This window comes from Hoplias malabaricus, chromosome 4 (assembly GCF_029633855.1).
Source record: "Hoplias malabaricus isolate fHopMal1 chromosome 4, fHopMal1.hap1, whole genome shotgun sequence".
NCBI lineage: Eukaryota > Metazoa > Chordata > Actinopteri > Characiformes > Erythrinidae > Hoplias > Hoplias malabaricus.
In genome coordinates, this window is record NC_089803.1 from 31,680,075 (window position 1) to 31,698,168 (window position 18,094).

The 18,094-nt window shown below is 39.4% G+C and overlaps 2 protein-coding genes across 2 annotated transcripts; both read left to right on the forward strand.

Annotated features, from left to right (window-relative positions):
• The first annotated feature begins 4,987 nt into the window (after positions 1 to 4,987).
• Positions 4,988 to 10,279, forward strand: ubl7a (ubiquitin-like 7a (bone marrow stromal cell-derived)). The gene is made up of 10 exons (XM_066668397.1): positions 4,988 to 5,457; positions 5,592 to 5,711; positions 6,290 to 6,372; positions 6,488 to 6,572; positions 6,795 to 6,852; positions 7,012 to 7,145; positions 7,302 to 7,351; positions 7,454 to 7,630; positions 8,255 to 8,365; positions 8,573 to 10,279. Exons 1-10 carry the CDS (start codon positions 5,244 to 5,246, stop codon positions 8,708 to 8,710), a joined length of 1,170 nt encoding a protein of 389 aa, XP_066524494.1. The 5' UTR covers positions 4,988 to 5,243; the 3' UTR covers positions 8,711 to 10,279.
• An 860-nt stretch (positions 10,280 to 11,139) lies between these two features.
• On the forward strand, positions 11,140 to 16,941 carry acot19 (acyl-CoA thioesterase 19). Its single transcript, XM_066668995.1, has 11 exons — positions 11,140 to 11,327; positions 11,421 to 11,627; positions 11,990 to 12,089; positions 12,185 to 12,375; positions 12,806 to 12,975; positions 13,153 to 13,272; positions 13,585 to 13,667; positions 14,259 to 14,352; positions 14,478 to 14,558; positions 14,781 to 14,922; positions 16,749 to 16,941. Exons 2-11 carry the CDS (start codon positions 11,432 to 11,434, stop codon positions 16,877 to 16,879), a joined length of 1,308 nt encoding a protein of 435 aa, XP_066525092.1. The 5' UTR covers positions 11,140 to 11,327; positions 11,421 to 11,431; the 3' UTR covers positions 16,880 to 16,941.
• The last annotated feature ends 1,153 nt before the right edge of the window (positions 16,942 to 18,094 follow it).

Genomic DNA, 18,094 nt, shown 5'->3' on the forward strand with positions numbered 1-18,094 from the left:
CATCTGACAGAGAACAAGCTTTCTGGTGCATAATAAAGGTTCATTTGGAAACTTAGTGGATTTCTTTTCATGGTTTTACTATTTTTCTTGATTATATTAATCTATATTTATTATATTTAATCTATAATGTTTCACATTTAAAACTACTTAAACCATGAGGAGTCCAGGGTAGATCTTTAAAATGTTAATGAGGCATAACTATCCTTATTCAGGAAAGGTTTGAAAGAAAAAGGATAATGTCTTTTTAAAAAAATATGGGGTGAAAAAGCCTCTGTGCAGAAGTGAATTATTCATGGAGAGCGAAAAAGATGTAGACTATACAAACACAAAATTTGGTTATTCATGTAGCCACTCTGAAAAGGTATAGTGTTAAAGATAAGATTTTAAACAGAATGGGATACACCTAAACAATCCAGCTTTGAAATGTTGCAATGCTCTGTTTGGAGTTGGTTTGGAGTGGCCCTTGTAAATGTCAAAATGTTAGGCTATGGTTCTTTTGGGGAACATAAAGGAAAAAACCCAGAATGACATATTTTAAATGAAATTGCTAAGGAAGAAAGACTCCAACATTAAGTTAGAATAGAATCATTTTACAACCCTGGAAACATTTTCCATCTGCCACATTTCCCATATGTTTCCCTCATTATAATGAGTGCTATTGCAGATATATGACATCAGCTGTGCTGTGTTTGAGATTGGGGTTCTGATGCGAGTTAAATAGCTCTGGACCTGTGTAACAGCTCTTCTGCCTGGAGCCGTGATCTACAGAACCGCGCCGCTGGGGCTAGGAAGCTGTAAACCGTGGGTCAGTGGTGTGTCAGAGCTGGCAGGTGACATTGCTTTGCCACCTGTGTCTCTGTGCTGTAGGAAAGCAGGCACCTCATAATCAGATGGTAATAAAGCGCTAATGGGCCAGGTGACACCAGACTTAGCAGCTTTTCTAATCTCGCTGAAGGGGGCTAGGGAAAGAGAAGAGATGAAGCTGGCAAGAGCCCTCAGTTGATGCAGCAAACAAGAAACGAATTAGAACAAAGTGTGTCTTACCATACCAATTAAAGTGCTACAAGTGCAATTCTGCTGACACACACACAAATTGAGCAATCAAAACATGGCGCATGAACACAGCTTGCGATTCACAAGGTCGTCTGGAAACTCAAAACTGTTGACTCATGAATTTGTTTCCTCTTTGCTGAAATCTCTGCACGGACCCAAATGAATTCAGTACATTGGGGAACAACGTGTATCCTTCCACGGGTTCCATCATTTTATCCATTGCACTTTACAAACGCTACGATGCTGCACAGATAGACTCTGCTCTTTGCCTAATGGTGCGCATGCAGATTGAGACAGATTAGAACCAGATTTTAATAGACTCCCCTTTGTGCTTTTCCTTTTTCCTGTATGTCTTCCCTTGGCACACCTATCACCGATCCTCTCGCTACAGAAATCCTGATAGGGTAAATGTACAATATAGTCCAAATTTTTTAAAGTGCTTTATATCCAATTCTCATCAGACCACTGCAGATGAGGTCTTGAGCCTAATTAATCAAATTAGAGAATCCATTCTACAGCCTCTCCATTAATCAGACAGCACTGTGTGAGCTGCATTTAAAATCGCCACATTCAGGCTAGCTCAATCAGCCTGAACAAGAGCGTGCGCACACACACTCACACACACACACACATGCAGGCACATTATCAATAATGTGTCTCAATTATGTGATTTTGTATAACACCTTGTTCTGACAAGTTCTATGTAGCTTAAGTACTTTACAACAAACACCATCCCAGCCTCATGTCACCCAGGGCACAAGGCAAAAAGGCACTAGACATATTCATTTCAGCTGAATTCAGTTCACGTGTAACCCCCTAATTTTCTGGGGCCTATTACATTTTAAGCCTTACTGTTCAGTAACTTGTGGAAAACAATATGAACTGGATGTGTTCATCTTAAAGGGATATTCCTGTCCAAACAATTCTTTATTATATGTCATTGGTTTGACATAATGCATGCTTTGATACTCTTTTTATGTGTTTGCACTTTATGTTCTGTCTAAAATACCCATATGCATTATAGCAAATGGTATAGCAAATGGATTGGATACTCAAAAGTGTCCGTATGTTTGAGTGTGTGTCACCCTGGGATGGACTGGCCCCACCAATAAGGTGTGTCCCCTCCTTGCACCCAATGGACCCACCACGACCCTGAACCGGATAAGCGGCTACAGATAATAAATTGATGAATGAATGAATGAATATTCAACAAGAAAACTCCTTTAATTTAAAGGAATGTGGAAAAAGAGGCCTAAATCTGTTTGCCCTTTAAGGGTTTAAAATTTTGGTGACATATTTTCAGATGATTTTCTGGTGCATATATTTACTGCTCTCTGCATCCACTAAATTCATAATGTGTAAAGTTAATGATACAAAGTTAATAGAAGCAAGTTTCAAAGTTTTTAAGACAATCATTAAACTAGTGCACTGTGTAAAGATGAGTAAAGGCTCAGTTTGCACTAATTGTGTTAAACTTTTTGACTTTATTAGACTCTATAATGCAGAGTAGATGGCAGAAATGCATCACTCATCAGGTTTTGTGGACACAGTAAACACGAGGTCTTTGTTATTTTGTTATTTGATGTCTTTTTAGCAAACAATCAATTTAAAATTTTGATTTCTTTTAAACTATATATGACATCTGTAGAAACAATGGTACAACAATTTCCTGATACATGTTGTTCACATGGGGTGGCACGGTGGTGCAGCAGGTAGTGTCGCCCTCACACAGCTCCAGGGGCCTGGAGGTTGTGGGTTCGATTCCCGCTCCGGGTGACTGTCTGTGAGGAGTTGGTGTGTTCTCCCCGTGTCCGCGTGGGTTTCCTCCGGGTGCTCCGGTTTCCTCCCACAGTCCAAAAACACACGTTGCAGGTGGATTGGCGACTTGAATGTGTGAGTGAATGTGTGTGTGTCTGTGTTGCCCTGTGAAGGACTGGCGTCCCCTCCAGGGTGTATTCCCGCCTCGCGCCCGATGATTCCAGGTAGGCTCTGGACCCCCCGCGACCCTAAATTGGATAAGCGGTTACAGATAATGGATGGATGGATGGATGTTGTTCACATGAGAAATGGTACAAATGACATTATATACAGTTTTTCCATAATTAGATATTATGGGTTTTGGGAGTTTTCAAATTCTGTCACTAATCTACCTATAATCATAACATCATATGAAAAAGGTAAGGAGAGGTTTGAACATGATAAATGTAAGGAGAAATTTGAGCATGGTCTATAAATATCAAAATATTGTACAAAATAATTAATTGTAAATGTTAGTTGTTATATAACCACTGCAAAATAATCATCTGAATTATGAAAATCAATATGTTTGATATCAGTCTAATAAAATGTAGGTATCTGATAGAGTGTCTTCTGTCACTCATTCACACACTTAAATTCACTCACTCACTTGTGTTTAACAAAATGCTCTATAATGTGTGCTATTCGGTGCTTTGAATCAATGACATGTGTGTGCCCTTGTTTAAAATCATGGTGATCTCACAAAGTGGGAAGTGCTTCTTATCAAATTATTTACTGGTGTGATTCCAGGGTTGTGCTTCAGGAATCCACGTTACTGCCCTCAGCACTTACACAACCATGCTGCTAGATACACAGGCAGTGTTTCAGTGGGCTTGGCTGAAGTGGGCATCCCTCTTTTCAGGGTGAGAAGTGTGTGGGCTATTGCTTGTCCTTGTCATGGCTAGTGTGCCCTGCTTCCCCCAGGCTCTGTCAGGTCTGCTCTGCTGTGTAGTGTGCACCCTGGCAACTGGTACTCACTGAAAAGCATATCCAGCCAAGCAACCATCTGTCATTGTGCATAACAGTGTGACAGCACAAATACAGGTCTGCCTGACAAGATATTTAAACTAGAGGAGAGATTATGACTTCTCACCTTAAAAATGAATAAAAAATAAAATAAAATAAATAGTAATGGTTAATAGTTAATTTGAATTAAACTTTATATAAATAATACGTTATACTTCATTGCAATTATAATTATTCTTATATAAATACAACACTATGTCAAAAACATATTTTGTAAGTGACTTTTTGCTCTGGATCACAAACATTGTGCCAGCTCCATCTCAGTAGCACTGGCTTGTGCTCCATCACTCCATAGAGCACAGATTTATTGCCCCACAGACCAGTGTTAGAGGGCTTTATATTCATGTTTGCTCATGTGAGGCTGCTCCTGAATGTCCCATTCTACTGACAATATTTTTATAAGGAGATTATACAAGCTGTGTGACCACATGAATGGGAGCCAACAATGAAACTTTTCCCATTTCACAAAAGAGAAAAAATCATTTTGACACTGATGTAGGTGTGATTTTTCAGTCCCTTCATTCACGTCTGTGCAGCTCATATATAGCAACAAGCTTCATCTGGCCAGTCAAAAAAGTTATTCATCTATATCTCTCTTGAAGCCATATGAGATCCAGCAGGTTGATGCGTGTTGACCTAGACATACATTCAAGGGGAATTCCACCTACATTTCAAAATTTCAGTATCATTCAGTTTTTTAATTGTAAGCAAAATCAGAAATTATTTAAAACCCTGGGGAATAAACATTGGAAAATTGTAGTAAAATATTTACATTATTATTAGTTCTTAAAACCACACCGATGTTGTACACTGATTTCAGGGAAATGCAGAAAATCCGTATATGCAGGATATGGGATCTGTAGCTGAAAGAATGGCTATAAAATTTACTGTATATTGTATAATAATACGCAGTCCTGATAAAATCTTTTAAAAAATTGTTTATTTGGAGAAGTTTACTGCTTTCACATTGTAAATTCTTCCTACTTGCTTTACACATTGCTCTCATAAACAACGACGCCCTCTAACCGTGAACAAGAGCTAAACTATCGGCTACCAGCACGTAAAACTACATTTCCCAGAAGTCCATTGATTTTAGCCGCTTTACGTCATTCCGCACAACGACAACAGAAGGGCCGGTGTGGGTCACGTGTTTGTTTTATTTCAAGAGACAGCCAGTGTTGTTTTTAAGGTTTTAAGCATTAATGCCGGTCCCTTTTTTAAAGTCTGTCCTAAAAGCCCTATTTGATTTTCCTTCGTCTTTTAGGGAAAAAAAACGCGACAGAGCAGAGCATCAGACTGCGAGTCATTTCTGAGAGAAGAGCACAGTCGTGTAGGGGTAGTTACGCTAGGGAGTATAAGGTAGATATATGTTACTGATAAAGCCACTGAAGTCCGAGATGTCTCTTCCCGAGTGGCGGTTGTCTCTGAGGCTGATGGACCAGCCTTCCCTTCCCAAATCAGTGTTGCAGTTTCCGGACACAGAGCCTGGAGACGTGCCTCCTGGAGAATATCGGGTGGCCACACTCAAGCAGCTTGTTTCCGCGCAGTTACCAGACACTATTCCGGACCCAGAGCTCATAGGTAGGTTTATCACTGTTCAGGGTAAACAGTGATCAGGGCATTTTTGTTACAGCTTTAAAATCCCTGTGTTCATTACTCATCTATATTTTGCCCTCGTGATACAGAGGCCAGATTAACACTGTCTTGATCCACAGAGTTGGTTTACTGTGGCAGAAAACTGAGGGATGAACTCACTTTAGACTCGTATGGTATTCAATCAGGATCCACTGTCCACATCTTGAGGAAGTCTTGGCCAGAACCTGAGATTCAACCTGGTAGGCATCTGCTGACTGAGGCAATTGCATTCAAGTTGAAATCCACTTACATTTCTAAATGCCTGCATACATAATTCATTTGTTGAGATGCGAACACTCACTTCCAGAGGAAAGATCATCCTTGAGAAGCAATAGTAATAGTATTGGAGATCTGAACAAGTGGTTGCTATCCTTACGATGGAAATGCAGCAATTTTCTGTATTGTTCAAAGCTGCATGTGATTGAAAGATGGCCACTATGGACATTTTTCACTCTCAGCTCCTCTGGAACAGAGCATTTCACATCAAACCACATCACTGAAATTATCTGCTTAATCTCATTAAGGCATTTATTTCAAAGATGTTGCAGATATTTTGAAAATGGGCAAAAGAGTTGGTTACCATCCCTGGTTCTCATCTTACAGAACAGATCACCAGAAACCACTCAAAACTTCTGAAGGAGTTGTTGAGCATGTGGGACAGATGGTTGTAGATTACAAGGATAAGGGTTGGGGATGTCAGTGTTAAAGGGGGGAAAAAAGAGCCTATAGCCATAAATGCAATAACGATTTATTGTTTGTTTGTTTTTTCCTCATTCAGAGCCAGTTGACAGGGTAACAGCTGCCAGAGAATTCCGTGTTCTGCAGGCAGCTCTTCATACCAGCACAGCCTACAGAGACTCAGTAGGGGCTTTAATAGTGCCAATCAGATCCTGTATGAGGGGGGTGGGGGGCAAATGCCTTTATATGTGCAGTGTGATTTCCTATTTCTTTGGGTTTCCTTTCTTTTTCATCACAGGTTTTTAAGATGCTAAACAATAAGGAATCCTTGGATCAAATCATTGTGGCGACACCAGGCCTGAGTAGTGATCCAATGGCTCTGAGTAAGCTACTCATATTTTTTATACCTTTGAAAAACTCTTACTTATGCAATATATTGTGTGTTGTATTGTAACATTACAAACCTATGATGAGTTTTTTATATTTTCTAATAGTGATGACTTTAAGGTTAAAAGCTCCTGCAAATGGTGGTGGGTGTGATGCTTACACTCATGGTCCTAATCTTGAAACATGGTGCTTTGACTAAAATCAGTGTTTTCTTTTAGGTGTCCTTCAAGACAAAGAACTCTTTATACAATTCACAGATCCAAACATGCTTGACATGTAAGTTGAACAAATGCATACCTAAAAATTGCAACTTATTTATTCCACATTGTGTGCAAAGTAAGAATTATACCCCAGTCTTCTGAGAAATTAATTTTAGAGAAATACATTTATTCAAATAAATCACTTTGACCTCCCCATATTTCTGGTTTCCATTAGGTTGATAAACTCTCACCCAGCACTGGTTAATGCCATTATTCTGGTGCTACATTCTGTAGCTGGCAGTGTGCCCACCCAGCAGAGTGCCAGCTCTTCAAGAAATGTGTCCTCCAGTTCTTACAGTGACATGCCAGGTAAAACTGTATCTCAGATTTGAGTGAGTTATATTCCTGTTATCAGTAATGTTATGGAATATGTACGTTTATGGGAAATGTGTAGCTTGCTTATACAGCAGACGTATAATTATATTTCTCAAGTGGTTATCACAGACATGCTTCTTTCTGCTGCAGGAGGTTTTCTTTTTGAAGGCATGTCTGATGATGAGGAAGAATTCCAGTCGGTTAGTCATTGCAGTCTGTGCACTTTTTAAAACATTCATCATTCTGTGTATGCACTGGCACGGTGCACTTTCTACAGTGTTAACTGTTCTGATGTGTAACAGGGGAACCGAGGTGGGCTGTCCTCCAGTTCTACAGGCACTTCAGGGTTGAGGCCTGCTACATTAGGCTACAGTGGGGCAGTAGGCCCAAGACCAATCACCCAGAGTGAACTAGCCACAGCCTTGGCCCTCGCCAGCACTCCAGAAAGCAGTGCTGTTACACCCACCATAGGAAACCAGGTATTCAGTAATAGCACACTGTGCCAAGCTTAGAAATCGATGTAATATATTTTATATGTACCATACATTTTATTAAATAAAAAAAAATTGCATTGTGATTTGCCTCTGGTGTCCAGCATTTTGAACATGAAACCTTTGAGATAAAATGCAGTGTTTAAACATCAAAGCACATATTGGAAATGTTCATGCTGTTCTTCTGTAGTGACTGCAAAACACACTTTCAAACTCTTTAGCATTTGCTGTTAGTGGCTGAAAGCATGGGAACCATAACAAATTATTTAGTTAGTAAGCCGTCAGCAGGCCAAAACTAGGCTAGACAGATAAATCAATCCAAGGAAAAAAAAGTATAAAATGTGATGTGAATGTAATCTTTGATTTCATGTTACCTTCAGGGTGTGTAACTTTTAAACAAATATATATTTCCAAAGCATTGATGAGAGCAAGTGAAGGAAGAAGAACCAAAGCTGCAAACAAATTTTACTAGCTTGGCTAAGTGACCATTCACTGATTTAAAATGTGGAAAGTATAGAGGAGACATTTGTATATTCATGTGTTTATACACATTTGTGCTTATATTTTCCTTAGATTTGTGTTTTTCAGTTTATATTTGTGTGTCCCTTTTAGGGTGCTTCTTCAGGGGTTTCCCCTATTCCTGCAGGAACTCCTATTACAAATGACCTCTTTAACCAGGCCCTGCAACAAGCCTTACAGGTGTCAAGTATATCCTCCCTTCAAGTGAGTGCCTACCAATATTGACATAATATTATGAAAAAGCTGCTATGTTTATTCCATATCATTATTTACTACTTTACTTCAATTATAAATTATGTGTATTTTGTTTAATCCTGTTAAACTAATAGAGTGGAAGTTGAGTGTGGCATCACACCAAGGGTTGTGTTGTAGATCTCTGTAAGAATACCAGGGCTATATGTTCTATTTCAGAGTCAATGGCAGTCTCAGCTCCAGCAGCTGCGAGACATGGGGATCCAAGATGAAGAGCTGATCCTGCGAGCCCTACAGGCCACTGGAGGAGATATTCAAGCTGCCCTGGAGCTTATTTTTGCAGGAGGAGCACCATGAGTCTCTCCAGTCCACACTCACTAATACAGTAGAATCAGAGTTACTTCCTGATGCTGAGTACTTGAAATAATTCCTAGTATATTTAAACATGTTATTCCCAGTATATTTGAACAGTTATTCCATGTTGAATTTTTCCGACTTTAAAGCAACACTATGTCACAATTGGTATATTTGCTCCTGGGCTCTGCCTACAGTTTGTTGCTATTCGTCATGTACTTTTCACACAATGTGAAGGACAGCTGCTATGTTCAACTGATGTAAACTAAAAATCGACAAAAATGGAGATGTATGTTTTTCTTTCGGTGGTGATGATTTACATTGTGTAATTCACATTTACAGTACTGTTTTGTAATCAAGTCACCTCCACCCTCCACCCCCACCTGCTGTCTGATTTGTGTTGTTTAGGATGCCTGGTTAATTGTTAAAGCTGTGGAAATGGGCTGACTACCTGACATTTTGCATTTGATTAGTAACCCTTAGAAACAAAACAAGTCATTATTTACTAGTCCAATGAAAAGGCCATTTAGGCACCTTGAATACCTTAATCTCTTATAGCTTACTGCAACATTTAAAAACCAGTCTGTTATTTACTCATGTCTGGTCCATAGCTCAGTCTGAGCTAGCTTCTACTTATACATTGTTGAAGACCCATAATTGTTGGTGTGTGAGATGTGTGCTATAAAGCGTCATGCAGTTCTCACGAGATTACCAGCCTGCCACCAAAAATTACACAGTGCAGTGTCTACCAGGTTGAGCCCAAGGTAGCAATGGCAGGAGCTCTGTTTTCCCCATTACTGGTCAGTGGAGCATCACATTTATTTTGAAGCTGTAATTTTAATGTAACTATGCTAGGCTACATAGTGTTTCTTTAACGGACAAGCTATTTGCACTTTCCCCTGAATTGCTTATATAGATGTTATATTTATTTTAAAATCACAGATTATGTGAATATATGTCTTTTTTCTTAAGTCGAATTGTCTCTGTTGTTTGCATTTGTGATGCTTCCATTCTGTGGATTCTAGCAGCAGTACCATCTTAGAGTACATTTGATTCAGTTTGAAGTTGTAAGCCTCAAGCACTCAAGGTTAGTCTGATGCAGTAGAATTAATTATAGATATCAAGTCTAGAATGTTAGTTTTTGTACAGTCTTGTCACTGGGTTTCAAATTCACGAGTACTGACCTAAATTATTATTTTGTTTTATTGTTTTTAATAATGACTCAATTTGTACGTGGAGAGCAGAAAAGCTTTAAGTCTTTTTAAAGTTGAACAATCAGCCTTTACTGAAGTAAATAACCAGAGGGAAAATACTCAGGGTCATAAATGCTGGTTGTATACAAATCTGAAAAGAAAAATTGAATTGAACCCCTTAAAAACAAAACACTTGTTTCCATAACTACCTATGGTTGAACTGTTGTGTGAATACATTCTCTGCAATGACAATAAAATGATTATTTTAATGTTTTGACAAATATGAAGTCCATGCTGATCTATGCCGGATTATACTAGTCTATGCTGGTTTAGTGGGTCTCCCAGAATTATAGTATCCGAATCAAAACATAGGTTAACAGTTGTTTCTCAATGAAGGTTTTTGCTAGAAAACAAGCCTGGAGCTGAGGAGTGGCCAATTAGATTCTCGGGTCTTTTCCTACTGGAGCCATTTGACTTGGAACTACATTTATCTGTCAAATCTGATTTTGTGGAATGCTCACCAGGATTTGTTTTTCTAGCAGGTTTCTGTGATTTACAATTTAGCGGTATTAAACCCTTCAGACGCCTGGTTGCTATCATTACTACTTTACAATTCTGCCTCAGTTCTGATGTTCCCCTTTAAAAGCAAAATTGATGATTGTAAACAAAAAAATATATATTTAATTTTGATTAACAAAAATGTTTCCTCCCTACCTGCTAGCTCTCCAGTCTGCTGCTGGAAACTGAAGCCCCAGTCTCTAAATGAGTGAAAAGACAAACTGGCTCAGTCCAGTATGCTAGGCTTTTTACTAGCTAGGCTAGTATTTTTAGACAATTGAGACAACTCCAAATGTTGAAAATCATGAACAGAAATGGCAATGCTGCTTGTGACTGCTCCAGAGTAATAGATTCATTTTGCTGTTTCGGATCACTTAAGGTTGAAATGTCTACAAACTTGGAAGACAGCAACTTACCGAATGTGATACAAAACTAAACAACTTGAATTACATATTAGTTTCTGTGGTAATTTCAATAGTGAAAAATCTTACAGACAATGTAATTTCAGCCATGTAAACAACAGTCGGGTTTTCCTCTTAAACACACTTACAATACGCTTATCTGAAGGTAAACAACCAGAGAGTACTGCAATTTCACACAATAGTAGACTTTCTCTTTAACACCATGCGGAATTGAGTAGACATATCTGGCAACCCAGAGACCCAACGAGCACGCCCTCCTTAGTAAAGTTTCAGAGTGTACTTTACTCAAGTCAGGTCATTGTCATGTTTTACCGCGTTGTACAGCGTGTCTACAGGGGGCATCATTTTCCTTGAAGAATATATGGGCGAGCGGTTTATACATTAACTCCACCTCAGAGAAGAGGCTATAAGCAAATCTGAACTTTGCGATTGCCTCTTTACACCACGGTGAATGACATATGACCCCACACACACAGACCTTGAGTTTAAAAACTGCCCTGAACCCTATGGATAAAACGGGTTTGTTGTGTTTGTTTTCAGCTGTGTGAGCGATGTCCGCGGAGAGGCCGTGTCCCGCGCTGTGTGTGCGTCCTACGCGTGCGCTGGTAGATGAGAAAGTGGAGGTTTGTGTGACCTGTTTACCGCCCGAGTTCCCGGTGACGGTGCATTCGCTGTTACAGTCAGAGGACGGAGACTTTTGGGAGGCCTTCGGACACTACACCAGTGATTTATCCGGATCCGTCAGAGGTACACATTTAACGTACTGTAACTTAAAGCCACGTGCAAATAGCTACTCGTGATTTCCTAAAAGAGAAGTACACACCGTATACACAAACTGATTTCTCCTATGCCACAAATCTGCAGGCAGAACTCTACACTCTGCAGACTTGTGGCCGGACAGGAATTACGCCTGACACAAGCTCTACAGAGAAAACGTGTGTCCATTTTAGTGGACAGTACATTTAATCCCAGGATAGTAATAAAAAAAATAAAATTAAAATTGAAGATAGAAGATTGAAGATGTCCGCTGAAGAGGACATCTTACCAGAGAGAGAGATTCAGTTTCTCTGTTAGATAGAAGTTGTTAGTGGCATTTCTCTCTGTCTCAGTTTCTGAAGATGCCAGTCATGGTGGAACATATGATGGCGTGGAGCCCATGGGTTTGCTGTGGAGCATGAGACCCATCCCTGGAAGTAGAAAAAACCTCAGGTAAACTTAAGCATTTTCTGTATGACTTCTCTGTTGCTTTAAGCCTGATTCCACATCCAAAAACCTTTATGTATCTATTTATTTTCTTTTGAAAGATTCCGTAAGAAGGATGTCCTTAAACCCACCGAAGTGCACATCTCTGTGTATGAAGGCCATCTGACTGAGGGGTTCAGGGAAAAATGCCCTCTGGCCTCTGTTGTGGCGCAGCGATGGTACACAGCCCCTGCAGTCCAAAGAGTAGATATCAGGGAGAAAGGGTTAAAGGGGACCCTCTTTATACCACCAGGTATTGGCAACAGGTGATTAGATAGATGTTGAAAATATAGCTTTATAAGTTTCAAAGTCCTTACTCTAGTGCTGCAAGTCCTGGTCTGTTTTCAGGGAGACAACAGTTTATTTGGGAACCTTTACAGAGTAGAAGCCTCCAGTTTTTAAAGGTGCTTTACGCAAGATTTAAGATATGTGACTAGTGGCTATGTAGGTGGAGGATAAAGCAAATACAGATAAGGAATGAATGTGAAATATGACGTTCTTCATATTTTACAGTTTATTTGTTTTTGTTAGAGAATTAAAACTGAGTAACGCACCTTTAACGCAGCTACACAAGTTGGGATCAGTGTCTTTGATGAGATCAGAAAGTGAATGACAGCTATGTTATACCTGTAGAACAATGTAACGTTACAGAGATAATGTTTTTTATATTATGTGTTTTTTAGGTCCTGGCCCTTTCCCAGGTGTGCTGGATCTTTGGGGTGGAGGAGGTGGGCTTGTGGAGTATCGCTCTGCTCTGCTGGCCTCACGAGGCTATGTAACTTTGTCCTTGGAGTACATGGACCTTATGACCCCTGATGGCAAGCCATACAATGTAGACAATAAATACTTTGAGGTACTGTTGTGTTACTTTATTATATTGGCAGTGTAAATGGCTGATAGTAAAGAATGAAGCAAATCTGGAAAGAGCTAAATATCTGTCCCTTGTTATGGATAATGAGAAGGGAAATTAATTGGCTAGAAAGCTCACATTGTTGCACTACTTTTATGTGGTATTTGTAACTTCTTTCAGACTGCTTTCAATGTGCTAAAGCACCATCCGCAGGTGAATCCTGACAGAGTGGCGATGATGGGATTGTCATTTGGTGTCTCTGTGACCCTGGGCATGACTGCATATTCTTCAGTGGTAGAGGTATTCCAACCCAAGGTCTTCTCACATTATGATGTCATTTTTATAGCCTCTGTAACCTCTGTTCATAAAACTTGTGCTTTATAGAGGAAACTGTCCTAGTTGTGTTTCTCATGGTTATTTCTGTCAGTGTATTTTGTTAAAGCTGGTTTATAATCAATCTGCTAGAGGCATGGACCCTTATTAGTGTCATCTTGTGCAGTGTGGAGAATAAATGGAATGTGGTATTTGCTGTTTCTGTATATGGCATATAACATGACAGTCTATAAACCTATGTTTTTTTTGTTTTTTTTTACTCTTTCACTCTCCTTCTAGCCCAAGTGTATAGTCTGTGTTAGTGGAAGCCATATTATGCCTGTCAATGGATCTTTGAAGGATGTTTTTAACGAGCTCGGAAAGTAAGTTGCAGATTATGAACATATCATGTAGGCTGATTGGTTTTAATGGGTCAAGTTCAAGGAAAGGTACACAGGATATTTTATAATATACACTTACCTTGTTTATACCCATTATAATTGCCTGCTGTAAAAGTTTGCCAGTACAGCTTGCACCACAGAGTTACTCAAATGGTTAGTCAAATGAGATCAGCCTTTAATGTCACCTTTTGTTTTTGAGAGTTTAAGCAAGGCATTTTATATTTTATAAATTTTTTTTTTTTCAACTCAGAGTTATCCATAGCTTCATGGCTTGGAAAATGGTCTTGAAGCTGTTCTTTTCAATGGTATAAAAAAATAAAAAGCAGAAAAATTAAGTTGCTGCATTTGGTGGTATTAGTTCTAAAGGTGTTGGGGTGGGGTGGGGTGGGGGGGGTACACGTGTGTCAAATGATAAACATGTTTCTGTAGTTCTGGCCAGAGATTCTTAATTTTGCTGGCAATATTCACTGGTGAATTATTGGCTTGATTTTCTCAACATAATCACTTTTGATTTTCAGTTTTCCTTTCATCTTTCTGATGGCAAATGTTTCCCTCCTTGTTTGATTTTATAAGGAATGAAATTAAGACTCGTTATGATGAGGAGCAAAGAATCATCTGGAGAGATCTGCTGCTGCCGATACCCGACGACCCTTCAAAGAAAGTGGAAGTGAGGATTCTTGAAACAGCTTGCATTCCATTGATCATAATTTCATACATTTTCTGATATTCAGCTTATCTGGAAGCACACAGTTATGCAATCTCTGTTTTTGTAACTCTGTTTATTTTGACCAGATGGGTCGCATCAATTGCCCTGTTTTATTGATTGCTGGTGAAGATGATCAAAACTGGCCTGCATCAGAATCTGCAGAGGATGTGTGTTAAGTTGCTTCTTAATATGATAAATTAGAGTTATACCTGAGCAGTAATATTACGTTTCTGATCCACCACACTATTGCAGTTTGAAAGATTCCTGTTATTCAACTCAACATAATAATCTGACAAGCGGAAATATAGAGACACTACTAAACTGTGCAGTTATGTCACAAGGTATATATATCAGTGTCTATGGACTGGTGCATTATTTTATACTCCCAGATGAAGAAAATGATGGAGCAAGCTGGGAATGGACACCTGTTGACTATTCTCTCTTACCCTGAAACCGGCCACCTCATTGAGCCTCCCTACAGTCCTCATACCCGAGCTAGCAACTTCATTGTGGTACAAACAAAGGCTAAAGGTAAATTTTTCTATTAAGTATGGGTAAGGGTTTATATACACACACACACGGTGTTTGCAGAATTATTAGGCAAGTTGTATTTTAGAGGATTCTTTTTATTATTGAACAACTTTGTTCTCAATCAACCCAAAAGACTCAAATATCAAAGCTTAATATTTGTATAAATGTTATATAAAGTTGGAGTGTGGTTTTGTTAGATGTGGCTATCTTAGGAGGATATCCGTTTGTGCAGGTAACTATTACTGTGCAGAATTATTAGGCAACTTAATAAAAACCAAATTTATACCCATCTCTCTCGTTTATTTTCACCAGGTAAACCAATATAACACAAAACTTAGAAATAAACATTTCTGACTTTCAAAAACAAAACCAAATCAGTGACCAACATAGCCACCTTTCTTTACGATGACACTCAAAAACCTTCCATCCATAGATTGTCAGTTGCTTGATCTGTTTACGATCAACATTGCGTGCAGCAGCCACCACAGCCTCCCAGAAACTGTTCAGAGAGGTGTACTGTTTTCCCGATACCGACTTCTTCTGGTACCACTGCTTGAAGGTGTCTTCCAGAAATTGGCAGTAGGTCTGGGAGTTGAGCTTCACTCCATCCTCAACCCGAAAAGGTCCCACAAATCCATCTTTGATGATACCAGCCCATACCGGTACCCCACCTCCACCCTGCTGACGTCTTGAGTCGGAGTGGAGCTCTCAGCCCTTTACTGATCCAGCCTCTCGCCCATCCATCTGGCCCATCAATAGTCACTCGTTTCATCAGTTCATAATACCTTAGAAAGGTATTTCTTGGCCCAGTCTTGACATTTTATCTTATGTTTCTTGTTCAAAGGTGGTCATTCTTCAGCCTTCCTTACCTTGGTCATGTCCCTGAGTATTGCACACCTTGTGCTTCTTGATACTCCAGTAACGTTGCAGCTCTGAAATACGGCAAAACTGGTGACAAATGGCATCTTCATGCTTGATTTTCCTCAATTCATGGGCAGTTATTTTGCGCCTTTTTTCAAAACGCTTCTTGCGACCCTGTTGACTATTTGCCATGAAACACTTGAGTGTTCGGTGATCACGCTTCAGAAGTTTGGCAATTTCAAGACTGTTGCATCCGTCAGCACGACATCTCACAATTTTTGACTTTTCAGAGTCTGTCAAATCTCTCTTCTGACCCATTTTGCCAAAGGAAAGGAAGTTGCCTAATAACTAAGCAAACCTTATATAGGGTGTTAATGTCATCAGACCACACCCCTCCTCATTACAGAGATGCACATCACCTGACTGACTTAATTGGTAGTTGGCTAGTTGGCTTTCAAGCCTATAAAGCTTGGAGTAGGACAACATGTATAAACAGGATGATATATATATATATATATATATATATATATACTGACACAAATTCATACAGTTGAACATGATTGACTTGTTATCAACAGTATATTGCCAATGTGCTGATGACACTTTAGTGACTTATTGGGTCAACAATCAAGAACGTATATATTAAGAATCAGACAAATTATATCAAAAGACGGCTGTGACATTTTTGCCAAGTGCACATCTAAACCGCAGCAAATTAAATCAAATCTTTATTTAGACAAATCCTTCTCTTTGATAGAGTAAGTCCACCCATACTACTAATGGTAGTATGTTCAGAGTTCAGCTCTTTTTCCTAAATCTAAATAAATTTGTCTGTAGAACTGGAAAAACAGCCTTCATCTGCCTTCCATGTGGCACTCTAAACTATCTTACCTTTGTACTAGTCACTGCACATGTAATTCAAAATAAACTGCTGTATTTGATGCATGTTTTGTTTTTTGTTGCAGTGGAGGTGCTGTGGGGTGGACGTTTGGTGCCTCACAGTCGAGCTCAGGAAGACTCTTGGCACAAGACGCTGGACTTTCTAGAGAAGCATCTCTACAGAAATGACAGTGGGGCTTGTAGATCCAGCCTTTAACAACAAATACACTTTGAATTTATCTTTCAAAATTCACTAATAAATTCTGTGCCTTATATACGCTGAAGTCTAGGTGTCAAATATTAACCAAATATTGTTTTAAGAACCTAATTAAGTTTTTATAAAATCTTATAAAACTTTTGTGGAATCAAGACCCAATCATAATCTTGATCAATGTTAATTTTTCACTTATAATTTAGTATGAAATCAGTATGCCTTTGTTCAATGAGCATGTATGTCAGTATGCCTTGGTTCAACATTGATTTCACCATCAAAGCACATTATACCATTATTTTAAAATAATTCCTAAAATTATTCATTCATTTTTTATAAGCACTTATCCAGCTCAGGGTTGCAGTGGTCCGGAGCCTACCCGGAATCATTGGGTGCTAGGCAAGAACACACCCTGGAGGAGGCACAAGTCCTTCAAAGGGTGACACACACACACCAATGGACACTTTGAGTCACCAGTTCACCTACCCATGTGTGTTTTTGGATTGTGGGAAGAAACCAATGCTGATAACACACTTAACTCCTCAAAGACAGTCACCCGGAGTGGGACTTGAGCCCACAACCTTCAGGTCCCCGGAGCTGTGTGACTGAAATACTTCCTGCTGCGCCACAGTGCTGCCTAATTTCTATTCACTTGTTCATTTTTTTTTATTCAAAAAGTAATTTTAGATTTTTACCTTGGCAGCTACTCGCTTGTTAGCACAGTGGCTCTTCAGTCTTACCTGGCTGTGCTGTTAGCATGGTGGCTATACTCAGCTGTTAGTATGGAGGCTGCCTCCTCAATCTCACCTGGCTTTGCTGTTAGCCTGGAGACTGTATATCTTGATTGACAATGCAGTTATCGAATGCCTTGTGGCTCCTGCTAGCCACTTTTATTAGTTTAGCTAATCCTTTCTCACTGGAATCAGCTTTCAGTCCTCAGGCTCTGTCTTGCACCCATGCTGAATGTAATAATTACAGTAACTTCCACCACCTCTCTAAAAACTGCAGAATACCTGAAAGGAAAATTAGTATACTGTGTCGATGACAATGTTCACCTGGCTCATTAAGAGCTATCACTAATGGCATTTACATCCTTTTTGTCCCATCAGGACTCCCCATGTCACTCACATAACCTGTGACTGCCCACTCCAGCTCCCGCTCTTCCCAGAGGTCTGCCTGCTCACTTTGTAATGAATAATGTGTCTTACATTAATGTATTCT

Bases quoted from the DNA above. Each gene is read 5' to 3' on its own strand.
- ubl7a (XM_066668397.1), top strand. From the start codon at position 5,244: ATGTTACTGATAAAGCCACTGAAGTCCGAGATGTCTCTTCCCGAGTGG. The intron at 6,573-6,794 runs GTAAGCTACTCA...GTTTTCTTTTAG, and splicing joins TAGTGATCCAATGGCTCTGA to GTGTCCTTCAAGACAAAGAA. The intron at 8,366-8,572 runs GTGAGTGCCTAC...GTTCTATTTCAG, and splicing joins CAAGTATATCCTCCCTTCAA to AGTCAATGGCAGTCTCAGCT.
- acot19 (XM_066668995.1), top strand. From the start codon at position 11,432: ATGTCCGCGGAGAGGCCGTGTCCCGCGCTGTGTGTGCGTCCTACGCGT. The intron at 13,273-13,584 runs GTATTCCAACCC...CTCTCCTTCTAG, and splicing joins CATATTCTTCAGTGGTAGAG to CCCAAGTGTATAGTCTGTGT. The intron at 14,923-16,748 runs GTAAATTTTTCT...TTTTTGTTGCAG, and splicing joins GGTACAAACAAAGGCTAAAG to TGGAGGTGCTGTGGGGTGGA.